At 43.7% G+C, this 25,519-nt stretch overlaps 1 protein-coding gene across 1 annotated transcript in view; it reads right to left on the minus strand.

Moving 5' to 3' along the window:
- Sfl (N-deacetylase and N-sulfotransferase sfl) overlaps nucleotides 1-25,519 on the minus strand; it is a 230,607-nt gene that overhangs the window by 56,567 nt on the left and 148,521 nt on the right. Inside the window, exon 3 of the mRNA XM_076806140.1 lies at nucleotides 25,157-25,354. Coding sequence (XP_076662255.1) covers nucleotides 25,157-25,354 — 198 coding nt within the window. The remainder of the gene's footprint in view (nucleotides 1-25,156; nucleotides 25,355-25,519) is intronic.

The raw sequence follows: 25,519 nt of genomic DNA on the forward strand, positions 1-25,519 counted from the left end.
GTGTGCCACTTAAAGTTTCGTATGCAATTATGCTCTACACTAGAGAAATATTTCAAAGAAAATTTATCCTGTTTGAGAAGGGACGTTTCATGATGGATACTCTAGGCAGCTTCCAAGATTTCAAGACAGCCTTTGTTTCTTTATTGAACAAAGCTTCGAGGTACGCTTTATATGAAACACTTTTAACCCTCGTGTCGGTAACCCGTGTGCTCCTTTATTATAATTCAACAATTTTCTATGTTCTCCTAAAAACAGCAAGGAACTGCTCCGAACGGAATCTCAAAGGTTTAAATTTATTTGATTTCCAGCACAAGGGTTGACACGGGCTATATTTTGACAAAAAATTGCGAGGGTAATTAGGACACCGTATGTATACTTATGCGAGATTGATTTTACAATTTCGTGGTACCAAATATGGATTGAAGGACTCGAGGAAGTTGTCCAACTAGAAACTTGCTGCGCAATTTTTCGAAAATGCACGGAGGTCTGCCAGAGCTTAAGCTGAACGAAGAAAGCAGAATGGATGGAGGAAAAAGTGTTTGAAAAATCGGCGAATTTTTTTGGTTGAAGAGTTATGTCACCGGGTCAACGGAGCCGCCATCTTTTCAAAGATTTTTCGCCGGGCTCTGCGTCGACGACATTTATTCAGTCTCGAATGAGTTCCGAGCCACCCTCCGGCCCTCTCGAGAGCCCAGTGTTCTTCAAAGGGTCGAACAGGAAGGGAAACGGGATAATAAGGTCTCGCCACGATCACATTCCGGAACAAGAGGGTAGTTTCAACCCTGACCATTCATCGACTCCGTTCACCACCTCCGAAAGTAATTATCCACCGTATCCGAACACGCGTGGAACACTTCCATTTCTATTCCGGATCTGCCTTTTATTTTTCTTTTTACTCCAGATACGAAAATACCTGAAAAAATGGGAGGAGGTAACAAAAAATCGCATTCGATTCCGGAGACTCTCATTCGTTAACACTGAACCTGCTAACCGTCTCCAAAATTACAGATTCTTCCATTGGAAATGATTATACACGTTTCTTTATGTAAATACAGTGTTCTCTATATATGTCGCCAAAGCCTGGATGTTAAACGTCGCGGGGGTATACCCGAGGAGTGTAAACGTAACACGGCTCGGGGTATGTCTCCTGGACGATACATGTCGCTGGAAAGACCCGCGTTGTTGACATATATCGAGAACTCGCTGAATTTAGCGAATTCGTGGTGACGAATAAAACTTTCAATTTTTACAGACTAAAATAATTAATGAATTTTTACATCGTGTGTGAAGAGGACAGGGATTAAATTTACTCCTTACAAGAATTGAACCTGGACAATGTATTTATTGCGATAAAAATAGCACAAAATCTAAATAAATTCAACTGTACTATTTTTATAAGGCAGCACGTGCTAGTTATTTCTATTTCTGAAGGTCAATAAGTTTGGTATAAATACTTTGACTGCGTATACAGGATGTTCCAAAAATGTTGTACTCCCTCAGGGGTGATTCCTGAGGTTATCCGAAGTAACTTTTTCCTTTGCAAAAATGTTCTGCGTGGCTTTGTTAAGGAGCTATTAAAGAAAAACACGGACCAATAAGAGCGCGACTACGGCGGACGTATTCCGACTCGGCCAATGCCAACGCTCCGCTCTGCTGCCGTCGCGCTCCGATTGGTCCGCGTTTTTCTTTAATAACTCCTCAACAAAGCCACGCAGAAGATTTTCGCAAAGGGGAAAGGTGCTTAGAATGATCTCAGGAATCACCACCTTCAAGTGCAACATTTTCCGGACATCCTGTATACACGTCCTCATAAGGCCATTAATAGTATACGAAAAGCGTGTAGCTCTATATACGTCTAAATAAAATTGTGTTTGAAGAATGTCGAGGACTAATCACTTCTAGACAGTTTTATACGTGCATTTGTTCTTATTCGCTTAATAATCCCTCGGTTGTCCCAATATCCACAGACAATGTAAGATTTATAGTCGACCGTAAAGCCGAAGGTAGACGAGGTCCAGTAAATTCTTCCCCGGGGATGACTGAAGCTTAACAGTCTCCCCGTCGTTACTGTTTAACTTATTACCAACCCCCCTCCGGGGTTGGAGGAGGGCGGCGATTAAACAAAATCGCGACACCCGTCGGCGGAGTTCGTTCGAAGCTAACTTGGCTCGCCGCTCCGAGCCGCGGGGACTAAGCCGGCCGAAATCGGAAAAGTTAGCCGCCACTTAAGCGATGCCGCGCCGGCAATTCCGAAGTGCCACCCTTAAATCAGCGTTTACTCGGGTCACAGTCGTTTTTCTCGGTTCGCCATTCCGTACTACACGCCTCGAATTAACACGTCCTCTACTATGTAGCCTAACAACCACGACTTACACACGACAGAAAAGTTTCCTCGTGAAATAATTATGATTTTTGGCATTTTCTCGACAAAATCTACAGGATTATATAAAAAAAAGTTGAAAATCTTTGGTCCCCCGAAGTGAAGTTCAGCCCGTAAGAAAAGTGTACCCTATTCAAAGTTTATTTCCTTATTCGATTCTTCGCTTGTCTAACCACTTATGGAATTGCGGCCAGGTGTAACCGCACCTTTATTCGGAAAGGTGAGACCGGAAGTCTCTCTCTCGCGCTTTCGCGAACGAAGAAATCGGCGAGACCACGTGCCAGAATGGAATTCCGGGTACACAGACCCCGGGGAAAATTATGGAACCGGGACACCGGGAATTTTATGTTGCCATTCGCGAGGAAATCCGCGCGCTTTCCGCGCCCCGGTTCCGCTCCGCTGTTTGCGGAACCCGCGCCGTCATTGGCAACGGGTCTGAAATCCGAAATTGTAAACACTCCGGAGAAGCTTTAAAATTATTTTTACGCGGACCGTAGGAAACTGCGGATGACGTAGAGGAAACGGGTCAATTTGCGGGGGAAATGGTAGGGTGAAAATTTCCAACGTTTCTAACATTGAATAGCAAAAACGGGGAAAGTTGGCCGTGTTGCGTTCCGAAATTTTTGCCTGGCCTGAAAAAACTGGGGGACGTTGTAGGAAATGTCGGGAGAAAATAAATTGAAAATTTGAGATTACGAGCAATTTTTCCGAGTGCTTCGTTTGTGCATAAATTATACGTTTGATTATACTTTAGCGTACATTGAACCGCATAAATTCACGTAAAATGAATCAAATTCACGGTTTATTAATATTATATCACTAATAGAGCTGCAAATATTGCTCTTCCCCAGAATGTATCAACTAAATCAGACTCAAAGTCGATTAATTAAATTCATTGTCAATTGCCACAATTGGGAACATTGCAAGTATTTTTTTCCCCAAAAACCAAGCTGTTGGTACAACTTCTGTTACTTTTCCCTACATCTGCATTTTTTAGGGTTGAACGAATACACCATAATTGTTGGAGCAGATTACCGTTGCTTCACCTGTGGTTTTAGAAGAAAAGAAGTGAAATATAATGCTAGAAAATATTGGCTTGGTCACAAATTCATTATATTTCCAAGAATAAATATTAAGACAAAATAAAGACACTGCAGGATGGCGGAACGTCTTCAAGTAGAATAGTAAAAATTATTAATATTGTAGCTTTAAAGACATTTCAGTGACATTTTGACGCTTGAAAATATAATTGCCTAAGGTAGAAATGAATATTTGAATATTTTGCTATGCTACAGTCGGAACGTTTAATACATTTTCGAACAAACTTTGAAGTAGGTCACCGGGTCTTGACACAAGGGTTGATGAAACATAACTTATCTTGATCTTGGCCGATGGACTTCTTGGTGAAGTTGATGATATTGTATTTGGTGAATTCGAGGAAGTTCAGATTGGATGCAGGCTCGCCGAAAATTTCGTGGCTCGAAGTTCGATCGTAAACGCTCGCGGGGGTGGAGCGGTTGCTTGACGTCTTAATGGGCGCCAATTGACCTTGCAAATGGAGCTTGAAGCTGATACAGTTGGAATAAATTTCCGGGGAAACTTGCTGGATGGAGGGAATTAGCATTGAATGCCGGGGCGCGGAGTGGCAGCCTCTACTTCGTGTGTACTCGTAGACGTCGTGTATTAATACTCCGGGAGGACTCGGTACTTCCCGGAGAATGCGGTATGCCGGAATGATTTCGCTCGGAGGCTCGTTTCCAGCAAGAGACACTCTCGCCGATTACTTTCCACTTAGCCCGAGAGGGCATTCAATTTTCTATCACAGTCCCACCACCTTCCTCGATTATTGCTCTAACTTTCTTTGGAACACAAATTCCTTCGGGATGCTTAACCCTGAACCCCTTCCATGTCTGTCTGACGCCTTCCGTCTACCCTAAATCAATAACATCTCCACGCATCAATTAATTAGTTGCGACCGTTGTGGTTAAGTTTAATTGAACACTCAACCTACCAGACGCTACTTACAGGGTGGGAGAAAATTTAAGGGGTGGTTCTCCGTGAGAATATAAGACGAAAATGAACAGTAAAAAATTGCGAATTCGGCTTCATTTTCTAGTTATTAACGGGCAAAAATCCGCCTAAAATGCGGCAACCCGGCCAACAGATGTGTACATTATGACGTAAGCAACGTAAACCTCTGTTGGCCGGGTTGCCGCATTTCAGGCGGATTTTCAATTGGTAATAACTAAAAACTGAAGCTGAAATCGCAATGTTTTTATTCTTCATTTTCGTCTTATATTGTCTTGGAGAACCAGCCCTTAAATTTTCTCCCACCTTTTCTCACCTTAAATATGGTGTCTTATGAAATTGAAATTGTTTTTAGTATAGTATATGACTGTATAAAAACCTCCAGCAATTTTGCCGTAAAACTGTATAGACCCACCTTACCGAGGGAAAATTGATTTGGAAAAATTGAGGGGGGGAGGACAAGGTTAAAGATAATATTTAGTATCGCGCGGTCATGCTCCGCAGTTAGGGGGAAGCACAACATCCGAACAACCGAAGGGTTGCCCCACAGGATTAACTTACACACCGCATAACATTGCGACGAACCCCTATACCCGGAGACCCAAAGTAGCCGAGGACCAAGTCAAACAGTCTCGACAAAGTAAACCGATGAGCGTCGCCGCGGTTCAATTTATATTCTCGATCGCCGGGGACAAATCCTGTTATCCGGAGTCCGGGTTGCTCGCCGATCTTCGAAGTCAAAGACGAAGTTAGATAGATATTCGATCATTCGGCGAAAATTTTTGATATATTGTCTCAGCGACATTTGTTCTCGTACGAACTGTATCGGGTGCGAGCCAGCCTGTTTGTTTAATAGATGACGCCTGTTGCAACTTTCCCTGATGATTGATTGACTGTCCTGGTTGGATAAACTACGGTACGGGTTAAATCATGCGGGGCGATCGAGCCTGACAAAATCATGAATGTGCTATACAATTTATACGGTTGTTCAAGTGATTGATAGATTGTTCTAGCCTAGCATAGGTCTCGAGCGGTCCAAAACGAGCAGATCGAATTTTAAAACAGTACAATCGTCAGAGAAATTGAAGATCATGTTCTATTATTTTCCTTCTATCAGGATTCTTGTGCATTCTTAACTTTAAATACGCATAACTTCTAAACCAGTGACTTCCTCTCCTGAAAACTTCGATTTTTGACATTTTCTCGTCAGGATGTACAGGATTATATAATAAAAAGTAAAAAATTTCTGGACTGCCAAGGTGAAGTTCTCTTATTCTCATAATATATGCAGACAATTTTCATTCTGCATGAAGCTCCGCAGCCTACATATTCGTATCGAGTCCAGGAAGAGGTTCAACGTCGATCCCGAAGAAGTGGGTTCAAGAATATGTGAAATAAAATTGGCGCGTAAAGATTAGAGTGGTTCTAGTAACGTCTGCAACGAGATCGTCAAAGCACGTGGTTAATTCGACCAGTCCCGCAGATTAGAGGCGGTTTGATCGAGCAGGGTCGGAGGTGGCACAAAGGGACGAAGATCCTGATAAACAGACTCGCGGAAGAGGATGCGCTCGGTGGACGAGTCGCTGGTTCCCCGGAGGACAGGAAGAAATGGCTGGGGCATCAAACGGTTCAAAGAGGCAACAAGATTAGAAGCTGTTATCCCGGTCGGTCGGCGTATAACCTTCGCGGGGCAGGGTACAGGGAGCAGGGGGTGAGGGGGAGGGTGCGGATGACGATGAAATCGGATCTCCCGCGAGCTGCTTAAGATCCACAATCAGCTCGTCGGCCGTCGATCGACCCGAAAGCCCCATTTGCAACGGAGAGGAAATCGAGAGGAGGCTCGCACGCGAAATCGAAAGGCGAGCGTGTAAAGGGGATCAAGGCGATGGGGAAGCACGAGAAATTCATAAAGCCGTTCTTAAGCCGGCACGGAACGTCAGTCAGTGACCTTTTCGCGTTGCTACGATCCGCCTTGGCCTCAAGAGGATTCTGCCTAGTTCGTCCCATTCCGTTCCGTTCCGTTCGTTCCGTTCGTTTCGTTTCCTGGCGGCAGACGATGCCGCGTGGCCGACAGAGTTCAAAGCTCTCTTGCCCAGCCCTCTCTCGCCCCTCTCGTCGCATCCACGTCGAATATTATCCTCTTTTTGCCCCGGCTATCCAGCCCTGGAACCTCCTACGACCTCGCCACTTCCGAGTGGCCCTCTTATCGACCTCCATTCAATGGCCCTACCCCCCCCTCTCTCTTCGATTTGAGCCTATGGTGCACGATCCAGCCGTCTAGTCTTTGTCTTTGACTAAAGACCACCTCCCGAGAGGACGGATAACAGGATTTGTCAGTAACACCGATACCGGAATATAAATAGAACTCTGGCGGAACTGACGGGCTAGCTCCCGGCCACTTTAGCCTTTGGCCGGATTTGCAAGGGAACTTTGCTACCTCGAATATTTCAATATTTTAGCCCTTTGAGGACGAATGTCGGCTATGCCGATAACGTCGATTCCTGTATCTTGTCCGTACAGTCGCGATTAAATCGTTTCGCCGTTTGCACTAGGACTTTACGGTTACAGTGATCGGAACCCCTGTTTTGTTCACAATTCCCTAGAAAGTTCCCTAGAAAAAGAAGATTTGGGCTTAATTTCACCTGAGGAAACCAGAAATTTTTAATTCTTTTTAAATGAAATCCTGTAGATTATTGCGAGACAATTCCGAAAGTCCAAGTTTCAACCCGAGGAGGTCACTAGTTCAAAAGTTATACGTGTGTAAAGATGAACGAATTTCAGCGTTTGTGACAGGTAAGGGCGCCGCCATGTTGGTATATAGTGACCGTCGCGCGTCGCTTAACGAGCGAAGCCGCTAGATAGTTTGCACGAGTTGATGGATTTTACAGTGGAATATCCGTCTGTTTCGTCAGCAACTATTGCGACGTGGTTTCACTATTCCCGTGAGATGATTTTCGACCTTTTCACCAAGATCTAATTGGCTTAGCCGAAATTAGGAGGGATTTCGGTATACGGAAATCTGATTATAGTTTAGGTACAAAATACTGTGTCGGTTCGTGTTAGGTTTATTCAGATTTATTTACCTAGGTTTCTTTAGATCATCGACAGCAACGAGATGGAATTTTATTTCCGTCGCGAAGAAATTAATAATTGAACGGCGGACTTTTGTGCAAATTGTTTTGCGCTCATATCAGTTCGAACTCGTCGCAGTTCTACCAACTTCACCAAGAGATCCGTCACAAAACGGCCCGCTCCGAGATTCGACAATTATCCTCGAGTACGAGTGTGCACCACGCTTCAAAACTGCGCCTCGCTTATCCCGCTTTTATTACTCCCCGCCCCCCGTTTTTTATTCACGTCTTCTTTTATCGCGCATTTTACGGTCTGGCAAATAACCGTGTGCTCGTCCCGTAGATTTTTTTTTACTGTCCGCTAGGATTTTCTATTGGCGCTGTGGGACGCGAGGTAGTCGATTTTATGAGCGCTTGTTAACCGTTTTGAGCTGCGGTTTTGATGACGTTTCGAGCAAGCGTGCCCGCCGGTTTGGAGATCTTGGAACAATGGCGTCGCTCGATTGTTGTTTCTGAGTCATTGAATTCTTACTACAGAAATTCCTTAAATTAATTATTATAGAATAATAATAATAATAACTTTCCTGCTGAAAGTGTCTTGAAAATCTTGTGCAATCGTTCCAAGATAGACTCTCATTCTGTTTGGATATACAGAGTGTCCCAAAAATGTCGTAGGACCGTTTAAGGTTCGCCCCTTTTTGGTACACCCAGTAGTGTAAAATTATACGATTTTTATGCGTGATCAAAGAATGCATTAAATGGCCCAATATACGTGCGCATTTTGTTGTTCTTCTGTTAATAATTTTTCAAATTACGACATGCACTATTCCTACTACTTTGAGGTATACATCGTTCCTGTTGGAGCAATCAAAATTAATTCTGTGCGCACTGATTACTGCGACAGCATCGCGTAAAAATGACCCTGTACTCGCTGAACGATGGTTAATAAACACCGAAAACTGCAGATTTCCATATTGTTTATTTCGCTGTAAAAAAAAATGTTTCTAACACGTTGAATAGCGCACAAACGAGCGTGACACACAAGATTCATCTATTCCAATCGTAGAAGCGAACAGCGTTATTAACAACAATTATTGATTACGTGATTATTTAAGCTCGCAATATTATCTAGTCAATTTCAATATTGATAAATTTCTGTTTAGCGGCATTAACGGTTGACAATCAGCTTTCAGCAGATCGATAGCACCGAAAACAGTCTCCCGCAGACCCTCGTCCAATGTGTTCGATAACAATTTTGATTGAAACGTAACCGACGTGTGCAAGCTAACGTTGTTTCTACTGCGTCTTGTCAAACATATTTATTCACTGTGAAATTCCTACCGCAACCGCTCCATAACAGAACCTGTAAAATTGCTAATAAAATCAATTTTTATTCCACAAGGGTGGAGCTGCCGATTCTCTAGGTTCCCAGACCGGAACGTCCCCCATAAAAAAAATCGAAATAATTGTTGTAAAATGCATTTCCTTTCTGCGGAATACTATTGATTTTCCAGCACCAGAACTTTCTCTTATCGGAAGCTGAATAATTTCCACAAAACGCGTTTTTTCTTTCAGGATCGGATCTCTCCCGGCCGTGTTACGCGAACTTTCTTTCGCCGCGAAAGTTATTGTTTTCCGCGCACGAGGCGGCAGCGTCTCCATTAAGTGGGCACCATTAGAGGGGCTCTTTGTAAGGCGGCGGGACAATGGAAGTTCGGAATTATCTGTCTACCGCATTCCTCGAGGATCTTGAACGGGCGAGCAAGAAGGGTGAGCCAGCGGAGGGGAGCATCGTTTTGGAAGCGTATTAATTACGCGATTTCCTAGCGCGGTATCGTCGCCCGCGCGAAACCGCGAGAGGCGAATCTCGCGGAACACAAGCACAATTAAGCCGTCTCGCGCAGCGAGACGCCCCGAGGATCCTTCCGTTTCGAAATATTGCCAAGGGGGAGAGACCTTGTCGAGCCAGTCTGCTCTTGAAACGGGAAAAGGAAGGTTCGATGCTCGAACCAATTAAAAGAACCACGGTCCTCCTTCTCCCCCCTCCTCCTCCACCCCCGTGTGGGAAATACGATGATCAACGAGCGAAACGAGTAATCGCGATAATTACTCGGGGACCTTTCGTACCGTCGCGATCTCCGGATTTGTTATTCTAATGCGGAGAAATTGCGTTTACGTCTGTGATCAACAAGTGGCAATTTGAGACGAGCTTCCGGCCGAATCTGCTGCCATAAGTTATTGTTCTTCGCGACGTCCTTGCCCTTCGTTTATAAACGCTGAGTGATAATTGAATTACTGTGTCAATGGTTCTAATATTTCAACCATGATCTGCAAATGATGTTACGCTTGTATATTGTATATTTTATTTCTTATATTCGTTCTCGATAGAAAGGCATAGGAATCCGCAGTGTGGTATTAAAGAATACTCTTCAAGTATTCTTCATAAATTCTTCACGAATGTTACATGTTTGCGTAAATATTTCTTGGCAGGATCTTATACAAAATTCGTAAAATTGTTCTTCAAAGTGTGTACACAGAATGAAACATAATAAAATAATACTGCAATAAAATACTATAATACTAAACATTTCTTGCGAACTTCCCAAAAAGGTTCTTCAAAGTGTGCATAAAATAAGACGTAATAAAATAGCGCCAAAATAAAATAAAACAGAATAATAACGGATCATACGCAATGAAAATTTCCCGTCATATTCTTGCAATACGAAATTCGATAAAATTACTGTGATTTCTCTATATATGTCGCCAAGGCCTGGACGATAAACGTCACGGAATTATCCCCACTACCACGGGGTATACCTCGGGAGGGGCCGGATTATAAACATAACACTGCTCGTGGTATGTCTCCTCGACGATATATGTCGCCGGCAAGACCCGTGTTGTTGACATATATCGAGAATTCGCTGTATCAGGATCATTAATATTCCACGTACCATCCCAAGCTTTTTCCGATCTATAAAATGTTGTACAAAATTATTATTATTTTTTTTATTTCACCTTTTGGAAACAGGAAAGAAAATTCGTTTTGGAACACAAGCAAATAGATTTCTCTGTCTCGTTCATTTCGGGACATTACGAAGTATCCTCGATCGAGCCGAATCGCTCGAAACAGAGGTGGCAGTTAATCGCATCAGTGTTTCTCCGAAGGAAAATCGTTATTAGATTTTCTGACTCGTTGCGGAAAACCGGGGAACAGGTTGCCGGCCGATCGCGATCGGCCAGCGAAAGATTTCACGAGCGAGTGGTCCGGGGGCACCGGCGTAATTGAGCAAGCCGATAATTATTACGGTGCTCGACCTGGCTGAGCAGATTCCATCAATTTCGACTCCCCTGCCAAGGAGAGATGAATTTCCCGGCTGCTTCTCGCGGCGTAATTGTTTCCCGATCCCGCGTTCGAGACGACTTCCATCCTTTCTACGGGTTATTAATAGTCCCCTGTCTACCGGGTGGTCCGTCGTTGGCGGCACCGTCGACAGAGAGCCTTTTGTGACCGAGAAACAGATGTGCGTCTGCGGAATTCCCGGAAAAATGCGAAACTCTGCCAAACAACATTTTATCCCCGCAGCAAAATTTTGTACGACGCGTTACCAATTTAATCCTTGCAACCCTTGCAATTTTCATGCATTAAATGATCAACACAACAACATAGAAACCGAAATTATTTTTGCCACTTGACGATAAAAACGTACGGAAAAATTTAAAGAAAGCTAGAAAGCTAGAAGGCGATTTTTGAATCGGATCAAGCATGCAAATATTGAACTCAAATGAGAGATATGAAATTTATAGCGACACAGAGGTTAAACATTATTTATTTATGTGGGGAATTTATTGGGTGTACGAATATACACTTGATTGTTTACTGAAAATTTTCTGCTTTGAATAACCCTGTAGGTTTCGGAGCGTTTCAGTGGCAAAGAAGGGGTGAAAAACTTTCCCCGAATGATAAAATCGCGGCATACTCGCGTCGAAACTTTTCCAGCAGGTGGACCGTCCGGATAATTAGGCGAAAACCAGACGGGTCCGTCAGCCGACGCATTAGCCCCCCCCCCCGCTCTCCCCGAATTAGTTTAAAATACGACCTCTAATTGGGGAGGGTGGGTTCTAATCTCATCGACATTCGCCCGTAATTTGTTACGATCCTGATTAACCTATTAGCGGATTTGTTGCTGGTCAACGATTCAATCGACCGTATTGATAGGATGAATGCGCGATTTCGGCTTGGCTAATGAATTAGGAAGATCAAAGGGCATCTCGCAAAGGAGGAAGCTGCGTATTCCCGATCCTTCTGCTTTGCATCGAAACCGGGATTTTAAAAACCAATTTTTCGGACGAACTGATATCAAAATCTTCGTTGGAGCATTTTTTTACTATCAGTAAATAGTGAGATTAGTAATGATGACATTTTTAAGCAAAAATACCCGTCGCTTTTAGCCTCGTTAGTTATTAAATAATAATGTCAAAAGAAATGTCGTAGTTCAAAATTAAATGATTAAAAATACAAAAGATTACGAACTTCAACATTTCTTCATTAAAAAAATTTCTCCGCAGGTCTCCATCGTAATCAGTCGTCATTATAAAATTCAGAGGGTCGTAACAGAAACCAGTGACGAAATACAAAACTTTTTGCAAAATTATTTAATCCACCGTCATATATTATGCGACAGAGACTGCACTACAGCATCCCATTACGTCGTGCCGCTGCTACCAAAAAATTAAACAAACAGCAACGAACGAACCCATCAACGAAGCCTGCAACCCCTTCCTAATTCCCATAAATGTCTCCGAACTCAAAACGAAAAAACAAATTTATTTCCAATCTCATCCTCGACAACTTCAGCACGCGGGACAACGATCTCGCATAATTCGAGCTACGGTCAGTCCATCTATCATTTAGCTCGGCTCATTTTTTAGGGGATGGGGGTGGCCCGATATATCAAAAGTGTCGCGTACAGACGAAAACAAACAGTGGCATCGATACACGCGAGACAAGGCCGCCGTTTTCTTATCCGGAAACAATGTATCAGCTGGTATCGATCCGAGGGCGAGAAAACCACCCCTAGCCACCTCAAACCACCCCTTTGGTCCTCGTCCTCCCCCGCGTTTCGTCGTTATTTTTTAGCATCCCCCGGTACTAATGCAGCCCGGCGCACCACGACACTCGTTACTGGTGACATCGACACGAGAGGGTGGCAGAGGGTAAACGTTCCACGTCGCCATGGGGTGGAAACGTCGATCGACCCTCCCTTTCGCGAGAGCTCTTTTTTTCCGACCGCACGCACGCCGAAGTTTCATCCGAGCTCGTCTCTCTCCTTGTCTGGCGTTCTTTTCAACGTTCCCCTTTCACCCCCTTTCACCCCCTGGGGGTTGCGATACTCTCACGTGCCCTACGGCTCGCGAAACAAATGAACGGTGATCATCGGGATCCGAACTGTCTGTGGAACTTTCTCGGTCTCCCCAGACTGCGAACAACAAAGGGTGGTTTTTGAATAATTAAGTTTAGCTCTGAGTGGATTTTTTAAATGGAGGTTGGAAGAGGGACTGAGGTCGATTTTGGACCTCCAAGCGTTTAAATTGGACCTCGTTTAAAAGAGATTTAGTAAGAGATTGCGAAAATGTTTAATAAAAAGGGTGGTTTGTAAATAATTAATTCTTGCTCCGAGTGGATTTTTAAATGGGGGTTGGAAATACGGTGAGCGAGGGAATTCAAATTCCTGAACGTTTAAATTAGACTTCATTTGTAAGAGATTTGTAAGAGATTGCGGGAATGTTTACTACAAAGGGTGGTTTGTGAATAATTAATTCTTGCTCCGTGTGGATTTTTAAACGGGGGTTGAAAATATAGTGAGCGAGGGAATTCAAATTCCTAAGGGGTTAAATTAGGCTCCGTTTATAAGAGATTTGTAAGAGATTGCGGGAATATTCACCCTCCCCCGGGGGTGGTTTTTAAATATTTGATTTTTGCTTTGTATAGGCTTTTGAAACGGAGGTTGGGAATATAATAGGGGAGCGAAGTCGAATTTGAACTTCTGAGCGCGTTTCAATTAGAACTCGTTTAGAAGAGATTTGCAAGAGATTGCAAAAAGGTGCATCCTCCCCCAAGATTAATTTTTAAATGATTATAGCCTTAAGTGGATTTTTGAAATATAATATTGGCAGAAGTCGAATTTTCCGAGTGTTTAAATTAGAGTGCAGTAACAATTGCTCGGACAAAGAAAGGCTTACTCCTTTTTTTTTTTAAAGGGAAGCACAACTTCATTTTTTTAAACTTCTGCAAAAACATTCGTCTAGACAGATTATGTCAAGTGGTTCTAATTGGAGAAGACTGTATGTAGAACATGATCCGAGCAGTAATATATAGAACAGCTGAATCCAGTTGTTGCAGTTTTATTAGCATAAACTCTAACGTAGACGGGGTCATCGGAGACGTTCAAGTAGAACAGGTCGGCGTATGGTCAGACAGACCTTAATTCCTTGCAGCCGACAGCGAAACTATGCTTCGTTGAACTCTCGGATGTCTGTGGCACTTTAAAGGCGTCATCCAGCTAATTAACTTGCGGCGATTAATCTGAAGAGGCTGCTTAAGTACTGGAATTACGATACGAACTATAAAAATGCTTTGAGAAAAAATTTCTATTGAACACTTCACTCTTGAGTGCAGCAAGAAGATCAATAAACCTATTAGAGATTAAAATACGTTCAAAAAAGTAGTGAAGAACTTGACAAACACTTGACTAAATTGACCTAAATGCTCCACCACTACACCTCGTATCTCCGTGCAAAATTTAAAATCGTTCAAATGAATAACAAGGAACACAAGTAGAACAAAAACGTGTTCCTCCTTCCAATGACTATAACAAGTCAAAAGCAACGTTACAACTGCTTCATTAAAAATAAAAATTGTCTGCCTCCATTAAAATAAAGGAGACGTACGCTACCGCTCAAAAGTATCCGGACACTTGCGATATATGTATTAGCATTGCCTAAAAGTCATTTCGGTGCCTAAAATAGTGACCAAAATCGATTTTCATTAGTTTCTTATGAAATATCTAACGTTGGAACTTACTGCACTAAAATTAAATACGAGATTCATCGACGTATCCACCGCGGTGTATGTTTTCAGCGGTAGTGTACGTAAAAATTGAATCCTTCTCTTACGTTAGTAATTTTAATAGGATATAAATACCGTAATACTGTACTGTCTCCTATAACGTATCAGCAACACAAAAATCAAATTTTTCTTTCGCGTCTCACCAACTAATTTTTTCCGTGAATGCATAAAATCCGCAGTCAAGTGATAACAATCTCAAGTTCCTCTAATCTCACCACAGTGTCCCAAGAATCAATTCATCGCAAAACCAGAGAATCCGCAAACCGAATCGAAAATCCTCGAAGATTTCTGAATCCAGGCCCAGCAAACTCGCCGCACAAACCCGTTCGTGAAAACCCCTCGGCGAGGTCCGTTTTCGTGGAAGAACGGCGTAGAATCTAGTTAAAGGTCCCCGGCGTAAACACGTCCGTCCCGAATGAAATTATCCCCGTCGATCAGAGAGAGCGGGTCGCTCATCGAATTCCGGCTCGACTTTCCCCGAGCTCCTTAATCCTCTCTGAAGAGGAGCAGCAGGAGGAGGAGGAGGAGGAGGAGGAGGAGAAGGAGAAGAGGGGGAGCAAGAGAGGTAGCAGAAGCAGCAGGCTGGTTTCAATCGGTAAATATTATCCGAGGAAAAGCGGCTCGGCATTATTCACCGATCCTCTGGCCGTGATCCAACGCGGGAGGCGATATTTTTCCACCCCCGCGGGCACGTTCATAATTTCCCTATTCCTCGCGAAGCGTAACCGCGCGGAACGTGAATGGAATATAAATAAAAAAAAAAAATTCGTGCAAGAGGAGGAAAACAGGAGGCGAGGAAGGAAGGAGGGGGGGGGGGGGGGAAGAGTTGAACGAAAAAAATAAAATAAAATGACGTACGCGTATGCATGTCCGAGCGACGGCGGTCGGGGTCCCGTCACGTCGGAAGCTGCGCGGGCGGATACATATTTATTTCGAACGGAAATCCGCGAAGTCCGGCCGCTGTCGGTCGTACGTCATGTCGCGGCGCGCAACGAACAACCGTCACACCGAGGGCAGACAGTCCGTATGAAATGCACCCTGTATTTATGAAGCTGCGCTCAGCGTCGCCGTCGACCTAACCCAGACGCAAGGGTTGGGGAGGGGAGGGCGGCGGTTCGGCTGACGCGCAAGCGACACCCTTAATGACTTTCCACTATCCCCAGGGACGACGCGCCTCGAACATCGAAACCGCTGATCGGACGACACGCCGCGCCGCGCAGCGCAGCGCCGCGCGGAAAACTCGTGCCATGAGTCGACAACCGCGATTCGCCACCCTTTGCGCCGTGCGACACGTCGGGAAACGTTCTGCGAACATCCACCAACCGGATAGTTTCCCGAAACTATCTCGCGTTTAGGGGAACTCCCTGAAATTTTGATGCTGGAAGAGAGAGAGAGACCTTTTCGTTTGTTGCTTGATTGCACATACACAGTGAGTTGATTTGCAAACTTTCGTAGGTGTTGACGGAGGGTTTAATCGATCCTCGAGTACTTCAATTTTAAATATCCACGACAACAACTTTTGCGAGTTGCTCGACTGATTGACGGTACATTCGTCGGTAATGTCACGAATTGATAACATGGACCGTTTATTTTGAAATTGATGTGAGTCCGTTTTCTTAAATTAATGAGATATCACATAATTTGTGTACAGTGAATCCTCGATTTATGTCAACTACACGGGTCTTGCCAGCGACATACAGTAAGGAGGAAAACTGAGTCTACACTATTTGAAGCTACATAACTTTTTAAAAATTAGATCAAATGACTTGAATGTTATCGGGGAGTTAGAAGGATTAGTTTATTCGATGAGGTGTAAAAAATTTTTGAAAAAAATTTGAATTGGTCGGAATCGCAAAAGAAATAGTAAAAGTTGGCTTTTTTATCCGAGCCTGTATTGAAAATTTCAAGAATGTGTTTGATTCGCTCGAATAAATTCATGCTGAAAATTTCACCGATATTGGTTAATTCGTATACGAGTTATAAACGCTTAAAAGTCGGAAAATTGCCATTTTCCACGATTTTCGACTTAAAATCGCACTTTTATCGTCCAGGCCTTCGCGACATATATAGAGAAATCACTGTATTTGTATTTCTTTTCGGCCTTGCACCACTTTCAAAATAAACGGTCCACACGTAGCAAGAAATGTAACAATTCTCAGTTGTTCTACGCAGGCTGGCATCTAACTAAATTGTACAATAATAAAGCGAATTTTGAAATGAAAGGGAGGAAACGCTTCGGACCGGGAAGCGTCGACGATTCGTGGATTCCAACGGCGCGGAAAATCGTCGGGACATACGTAGAACGAACAGGTGTATCAGGGTCGGTCGACGACATTAGCAAACAGACACGCAGTCGGAATGAACGTTGCCAGGTCTTCGGTTCGGGTGTCACTTAATCAAACACGGCGGTGGCCGGCGAGATCGCGGGCTGGGATCGCGGAAAACAAAATTCCCCGTTGCTGGTGGCCGCGACACACAGCTGGACGATGTCCGGCGAGTGGCCAGCGCCGCCGCTCCCTCCGGCCTCGATTATCGATTATGAAATTGCACCGGATAAAGCAAACGAGAGGCCGCGCGGCCTCTGCCGCCCCCACACTGACCCATCCCCGGTTTCACGCTTGTGTGTCCGTGGACAGGTGCGCCGGTTAGCTTTCCGATTATCGGATGACAGACACAGGAGCTCTCTCTCTCTCTCTCTCTCTCTCTCTCTCTCTCTCTCTCTCTCTCGTGCGCGTAATTTCTCGTTGTTTTCGCGGAATTCACGACCTCTGGCGATCACTTGAGAAAAAATAAATTAGGAGAACGTTCGTTCCTGGGCTCAGTTAGAAAGTCTATGGAACGTTACACTTTGCTGAAGTCGTGGATTAGGAGATTTAACCCTTAACGGTCCGGAAGTATTTCAAGTTTACTTCCCATCCGGTCCAAGCTACTTTTCGTACGAAGAGAAACTGTGGACTCAACATTTTGATATCAAGTATAGAAAGGAAAATATTTATATTTTATTTTATATATGTATATTGGGTTGTTCGGAAACAGAGGACGTAATTGTATTTTTTCGCGAGCGATTTCACACTTAAGCCGCATTGTCATTGTATATTTTGACAGCCGTCATAGCAAGGCTTGTTTGTGAAAAAGTTTGTTCGATTCTGCGCAACAGTTTTTGTTTGGTGCCCCATTAAATATGGAAAGTCGAGAGCAGCATTTTCGACATATTTTAGTTTTTTACTAGCGAAAAGGTAAAAATGATGTTCGAGTAAGAGAAAAATTATTCAATGTGCATGGAGAAGATGTGTCGATAGAACGCCAGTGCCAAAACTGGTTTGCAAAATTTCGTTCCGGCAATTTTGATGTTGAAGGCCAGGTCAAGTTGATGAAGACAAATTTGGGTAATTGGGTACTTTGGTATTGCACCCATATGGAGAATATTTAATCAAATTAAATATTTGTACACTATAAGAAAATCGTCTTTCATTTTCACAAAAAAAAAGAAAAGAAACGAAATTACTTTCCGAACAACCTAATATGTATACTTTACTTTTTTTTTAGTTTAATGGCATTGGACCCAGTAAGTAAAAGTGCCATGCCGCTTATATGGCGGCATCGGTCCGTTAAGGGTTAATAGTAAACCTCCCTAGCACTGAAAGCAAAAATGTTTTATCTTCTGACTAGACTGCGGATTTTATGCATTCATGGCAAAAATGAGTGGGCTCCATTTATAATTGAGAAAAGGTTACTAAGAATGTCCATCTATATTGTTTTCAGCTCGTTAAAGTTATTAAAGTAAAAATGAAACGTCTATGAAACAATTTTTATTTTGTAGAAAAATTTGTGTTGATTCGCAAAAATTAAATTCTAATCCTAATCAAGGAATAGGATCACTTGGCGGTGAACGTGTTAATTTATAGTTCCGCCACACTCGACGCAATAAATGTGAAATGTAAGTGCGGAGTTTGTACGTTTACATGATTAAAATTCAGCAACGAAAACGCGGATAGGAATGCACAGTAATAATAGTGAGCTCGAGCGAGCCGAGATTTGCATTTACATGTCTCGTCGGGAGAGAAGAAGAAGAAGAAGAAGAAGAAAAAAAAATATGGCACGGAACGCGTATGAAATTTCGCGCGATAGAAATATACGCGTAAGCGGATTCGTCCGGTATGTGGTCAGACAGGCGTCTAAAAGCGAAAATATCGCGGGTGAATTTTAATAAAATATTCCGCAACGTCCGCTGTCAGTGCGTCGAACGGACGGTCAAGTGAAATGATGCTGCCTGCGGCCAGACACGGTAATTAATTCCATTTCGAATCGGAACATCCACATTCAAGGCAATCGACGTTGCGCCGTCCTTTTCAATTACTATCGATGCGTCATCTGCACGGTAGGTGCAAATGCAAGAATACTGTTCACGCGAAACAGTATGCAAAACAGCAAAACAATGTTAAAGTTACAATGTTCAAGTTCCATCTAAATTCCCATTTCTCGTAATAAATAATTCAAATAGGGTAAGAGACGCAATTACTGTGACTGTATTAATTATACTTATACTTTATTATACATATTTTTAAAGCGTAATGAATATTAAAAAAGAGGTATTCAATTTTTTTCATTAAAAGCAGTTCATGTTATACATCACTTTTTAAATATCCATTATGCTTTAAAAATAAGAATACTTAATATAGGCACAGTAATTGGGTCCCTTACCCTAACTAATGGATCGTAACATGAATTCTTTCGGGGCTCATCAGTAGCTCCTTATTTATTAACAAAGCAGAGAATTACAATCGATCGATTATAAAATCGTTGACTATAGGTAAATTATAGTTCATCACAGTTATCTGCGTTTGCAATGATAGTAATTCACAATTAAATCGTTCAAATCAGTATTATAATATTTACAATATTTGTATTAGCTTGAACTCTCAACAGAGAAAATAAATAAATAAAAATTACAAAAAGATTTGAACGAATTTAGCCACGCCGCAAAATTGTCAATCTGTTTTATGAAATTATAACGGTGTCCAGAATTTTCCGAAAATGGGGAATTTGTTGTGCAAACGCATTTTAGAGCCAGACCATTTTTCGAGACGGGAGTTCCCATAGTTCTTCATTTGGCGGTGACGCGATTCCATAGAAAGCTAACTGGCGCGTTACAGGGCCCCGCCTATAAACACTTATTTAATTCCCATTTCCGTAAACCAGTTAATAAACTGGGAATTTACATAAACATCCAAGCCGGCTCCAGCGGACGTCGTTGCAACGTCCGGTTCCCCTGATGCAGCCGGCGACCTCACCCCTTTGTGGCGCTCGCCCTCTCGGGTTACACGCGACTCGTCGCACACATGCACACATGCGTGCACATACACATACACAGACACACACATACGCTCTCTCTCTATGTCATACTCCGACTGTCACTTTATCCACCTATGACGCTTCATCCAGTCCGCCGTCGTTGCACAGGAGGTTATCGTTACCCCTATCCGTTATCCCGAGCCAAAGTGTCTCCGGTGGACTAATTCCCCGCAGTTCGGCCATCGCGTCCTATTAGCCGGTCATTATTGCGTGATTATCCAAGAATCTGCGTTGCCACCAACCACCCCTACCCGTGCCTGACCCCCAAAAATGGCGAATGTCATTCCCAGACACTAATCGTTCGTTCAAATCGTTAATCTTAAGACCGTGGATTTCTGTGTAAAATAAAAATGGTCTGCATACATTTCAATACGGAGCACTAAAAGTGACTATTTTGCATTACTTCATAAAAACAGCAAGAACGTGCTTCCCAAATTTAAGCAATATTTTAAAAATAATATACGCCCAATAAAATAAATTTGCTAAATAATTTCTCATCTATGCATCCTTAGAATCTCAATGATATTGAATTAAAACTGTTAGAACTCGTCATTTTTACGGGTCCCGTAAACCTAGTGTTAAGTTTCCAATAAATTTTAAATTCGTGAAAAACTGTTTTGCATTTGATTTAGTCATTTTTACTGGAAACGCATAAACTCCGTCCATTAAGGATACACAAGGTATTGTGTGGGAGTTTTCTGCTACAGGTGGGAGAAAATTTAAGGGGTGGTCCTCCAAGACAATACGAGACGAAAATGAGGAATAAAAAAATGCGATTTCGGCTTCATTTTTTAGTTATTATCAATCAAAAGCCGCCTGAAATGCGGCAACCCGACCAACAGAGGTGTACGTTGCTTACGTCATAATGCACATCTCTGTTGGCCGGATTGCCGCATTTTACCTGTTAACCAGTCAGCTGTTGCGACCTCTTTGGAAAATGTGTACCTAAGTTGCGTCGCAAAAATTAACCGCTGTTTGAATTATAGCCGTTTTGACGAGTATACTCGTCATGGCACAAAATATTGCCATTTCTTCATGACGAGTATACTCGTCGAACACAGTTAACTGGTTAATAATTAAAAAATGAAGCCGAAATCGCAATTTTTTACTGTTCAGTTTCGTCGTATATTGTCATGGAGAACCACCCCTTAAATTTTCTCCCACCTGTAGTCGAACACCCCGTATAATTATTGGACTGCGAATTGTATACGCTTAATGGGAAATATGAATGGGTGCAATTTAAAACAGGATATTTTGGGGGTTGAAACGCGACAGAGTCCACTGTCCATCAAGGTCTTCGGACCAGGTTATCCACCACCAACGTCCCTTCGACGTACCCTTTTTTGCCCGTTTTTCCCCTAATGAATGCGGACGTAGTGAATAGATCGATCTCTGGGCAAAGGGGGTAGCATGAGACTCGAATCCGTCGATGGTTTTCGTGATTGCTCGCCGGTTAAGCCGTATACTTCCGAAGGGTTGGTTCGATGTTTGGACGGCAATTTTCGCCGGGGGTGGGGAGAGAAATTGCAGGAATTGTGGACGCTTCGGGAAAACGCTAGGAAAAGCCGACACCCTACGTATACGGCCACGCGCTCTCTTCTAATTAACGCAAAGGCAGTAGTTTCTTTCGTATTCCATTCGCGATGCATAAAAATGTTTGTTTGACGCGGCGCGGCACCGCACGCGCGATGCGAACGAAGTGCGCCCGTAATGAGAAAAGAAATTCCAGATGGCCGCCGGGGAAATTTTAATGAAACTTGCGAGCGAGGCGTTACTGTTATTGCCGTCACTATTGCGTTATTAATTTCGTTCTTGCTAGTCGAGATCGAGGAAAAACGCAGCGCTCTCGAACGGACGTAGAAGATTGCTGGAAAACTTGTACGGTACTTCCGGAATAATACCATGCATATCTAATACTATCGTATCACTCACATATCGCTGATATTCATTTTTACACGAGCGATTTTTATGATTCGCACAGCGAGAGTTGGCTGAAAGGTTTCCTACGTGTTAACTGAAGTCGGTCAGCCATTAAAATATTCTGTTTGTGCAAGTCTGGTAAATGCTACGTAATCGTCGTGTTAGCGCACTATAATATAATAAGTTTTGAAAATGTTCAATTCACGGTCAATGGTTGTTCCAGTAACTTCTTCAGTCGCGAACGGAGCGACAAGAGTATCCGAGAGGATTAACGTAGCTCATTACATGATTATTAAGCGAATAATCGAAACGGAATTCAGCGTCGGAACAACTCGTCGAAGAAGCGGCGCGGCGTTCTTAGCGCGACGGAGAGAGAGCACAATAATCCCCGCGATTAAACTGAGTTAAAATCAAGTGTATTCGGACACGCGGCTGCTCACGCGTCATTTTACCGCAATTAAGCGGAACGACTTCAAGTAGAGACTAGTTTAAACGCGAACGACCCAGTTTTCGCGAAACTGTTGCCACGTCCAGCGGAAGAACCGCTGTTTGCGAACGGGCTCGGCCATTTCGTTCGAAGAATTAATTTTTCCCTCCCTCTCTCTCTCTCTCTCTCATTCTTTTTTTTTTTCACCCTTCTTTAGATGGGAATAAAACGAAGGCGCGAAGTTTGCCGAAGGCGATCGTTTTTTAAATACACGGAATAAAGAGGCGGACGTTATTCCCGGTCGTCCTTTCGCCCTTTTTTTCTACGACAACGATCACCAGAGCCCGGGCTGCTGCTGCTGTTTGCGTTCTATTAACGATCGATCGACGGCCAAGGGCTCCTTTGAGAAGTCCGCTCGCGTTAACGATAATAATCGCCGCGGAGACGATTATGATTTATTGGCCGCCCCTTTTTGCCGTTAATTGCCGGCCACGTACTTTGTTGCCGGCGCGGCCTAGTTTGCCACTGCGCCCCGATAAAACGGCCGGGTCTATTTCCAGAGGGAACTTCGAAGGTTCGTTTCCACTTTGATTTTCTCGGGTAATTTGCACACGCCGCGTCCGATTTCCTATCTTTAGAGGCGGGAACCACAGCGGCGATGTCCGACCGATTTCTCGGTTACATCGCAACGTTCTGACAGTTCGCTGGGAAAATCCCGAAACTCCAGAAACCGCGTGCATATTAACGAGCCGGCTGGAAACATCGTTGCAGCCATTTTGTCGCTGTCAACCGTCGGTGGTGTTGACGTTGCGTAAAATCGGCTGGATCGTTCTCTCCCCCCCTTTTTTTTTTATCCCGCTGTGATCTCTCCTACCCTAGACCATATAGATCTCTCTAGACGCTGTCATTGGGTTTTTGGGACCATGACCGCCATAAAAAACCTACCGTAGTTTAGCGTAGTTGAAAATCCGAGTAAAACTCAGCGGACGAGCACATGCTGAACTGCGGAACCATTATAGTACCTAGATTTATAGTTTTATAGCCGTAGCCGCCTCTAACCAAATGTACCTCTACTCCTACTCTTCCTAATTTTCCACCACTTCCAACACCTTCCAAAACACACCCTTCAACCAATCATAGACAATTTCTTAAGACCACACCTACATCCGAGCTCTCCTAATTCCTATACGATTGTAACAAGATCAGAACTGTTTCAAACACCGAACGACCGAAAGCAAGCCAAGTCTTGCATCTAGCAAAATAAAGATTCATGTTCTCCGGAGATCGACTATACAATCATTCGCCGTCAACCGTTACCTAGTCGCGATCCGAATTTTCCCAATTCCGGGATCGACGCGACACCACAAGATTTTTAATTCCTCCCTGAGCCACTTTATCTCTTTTTCCTAGAATTTTTCTCTTCTTCACAGACCTTCCATTTTGAGAGAAATTCATTTCGCACTCTCCTGCACGCACGGCTACCGAATAATTTCGGTTGCTCTCTTAAGTAAAGCTTCTCGATTCGCCTCACGAACAACGCTTCGCAACAACAATCTCTCAACCTCGAATCAGCATAAACATCCGCACGATAACGCAATCGCACCAGCGAACAGCGCGCGAACTATATCGATAGTATTCAGAGTTCCGGGAAGAAGGGAACTAGCATCGGGGGGGGAGGTGGGAGGGGAAGGGGTAGAGCACGGAAAACTGCATCGTCTCTGCCGAAAAAATAATTTCGATTCATGGCCGGCGTATCATGCGAACGCGGGGAACAAGCTATCGGAAAACAGACTAGCTATTGCGGACGGGGCCGGTGAAAAAGGGAGAAAAAAGAAACGAAAAAAAAAACGTACACACACACACACACACACACACATATAGGAGAATAATTCGCGTTTCGCATGGAACGAATCCCGCGATACCGAGAGTAACCTCGGCAACGCCGCGGAATATACGAACAGGGGGGTGGTGGTGAAACAAAAAACAAAAAACAAAAAACAGAAAAAAATTGCGAGGCACCGGTCTCGGTATTTCCGTAAAACACTAACAAGATGAACAGTTCTTTTTTTCGCGGAGCAGCAGGAACACCGGCGATCGCGCGTCGAAATGGAAAACAAACAGCCCGCGTAAAAATCGTATTATTGCGGATCGGTCGGTTAGTATTATAGCGCACGGTTAAATTTACATTGGTCGAGGAGCCAGCGGTCGAAGACTGTTGGGAGAAGATTGGGGCTGACCCGTGTAAATTTAACCGTACGCATTTTAACCCCCGTTTTTTATACGACTTTGACACAAAAATCTTCGAAATTCTACTCATGCGAAAAGGAATTATGGTCAGCAAAAGTGGAAGCACGAAGTTTTGAATTGAGTCCGAGATTAGTGTCGTACTACAGTGAATTCTCGATATATGTCAACAACACGGGTCTTGCCAGCGTCGTGTATCGTCCAGGAGACATAACCACGCCGTGTTATGTTTACACTCCTCGGCGTCCTTCGCGGTCCCTCACGGACTATACCCCGCGGTAGTGGGGATAGTTCCGCGACATTTATCATCCAGGTGACATATAGAGAGTAATCACTGTATTTGTTGCAACGAATTCATGGCTGCTCAAACATCGTCAATTTCTCGAGAATCTGGGGAAACGTATCTAGCGTGTAGAAAAGAGTTCGATGCAAATTTAACCGTGCACCACTGCACTGTGATGCGCGAGACAACGTATCGTTACGAAATAGCAAGAGCCTCGGCCGATTTACGCAGTTCCGGTCGCTAGATAGCTGTTATCACGACCGCGAAACCCACCGACAAGTATCAACACGCTATCAAACCGGTTGTCTCTCTGTGCGACACTTACTTTATTCGATTAGAGACGAGCAGCTCCGCGATGTTCTTGCCCAGCATCGAGTACAACGTTTCCACGAACACCAACACCTTCGGGTCCGTTCTCAGACGAGCCTCGCTCCGATGATCCGGAGCTGATGGCAGCCTGGTCGCTCCTCGCAATGTTGAACACTTTATCGCTGGCTCTGGCCTAGTGTCGCGGTGGATCAGGCTGAAATTGACAAAAAGAATCATCAGAAAATTAGATGCCGATCAAGGAATCGGTAGACAGGAAAATCAATAAATGTAGCCATTACAGTGGACGTGAATGCAATAGCATTCATTTTCATAGTGATGCAAAATCACATGAATGCTGTAGCATTCAAATTTTAAAGGC

The sequence above is a fragment of the Halictus rubicundus genome, chromosome 2 (assembly GCF_050948215.1).
Source record: "Halictus rubicundus isolate RS-2024b chromosome 2, iyHalRubi1_principal, whole genome shotgun sequence".
NCBI classification, from domain to species: domain Eukaryota; kingdom Metazoa; phylum Arthropoda; class Insecta; order Hymenoptera; family Halictidae; genus Halictus; species Halictus rubicundus.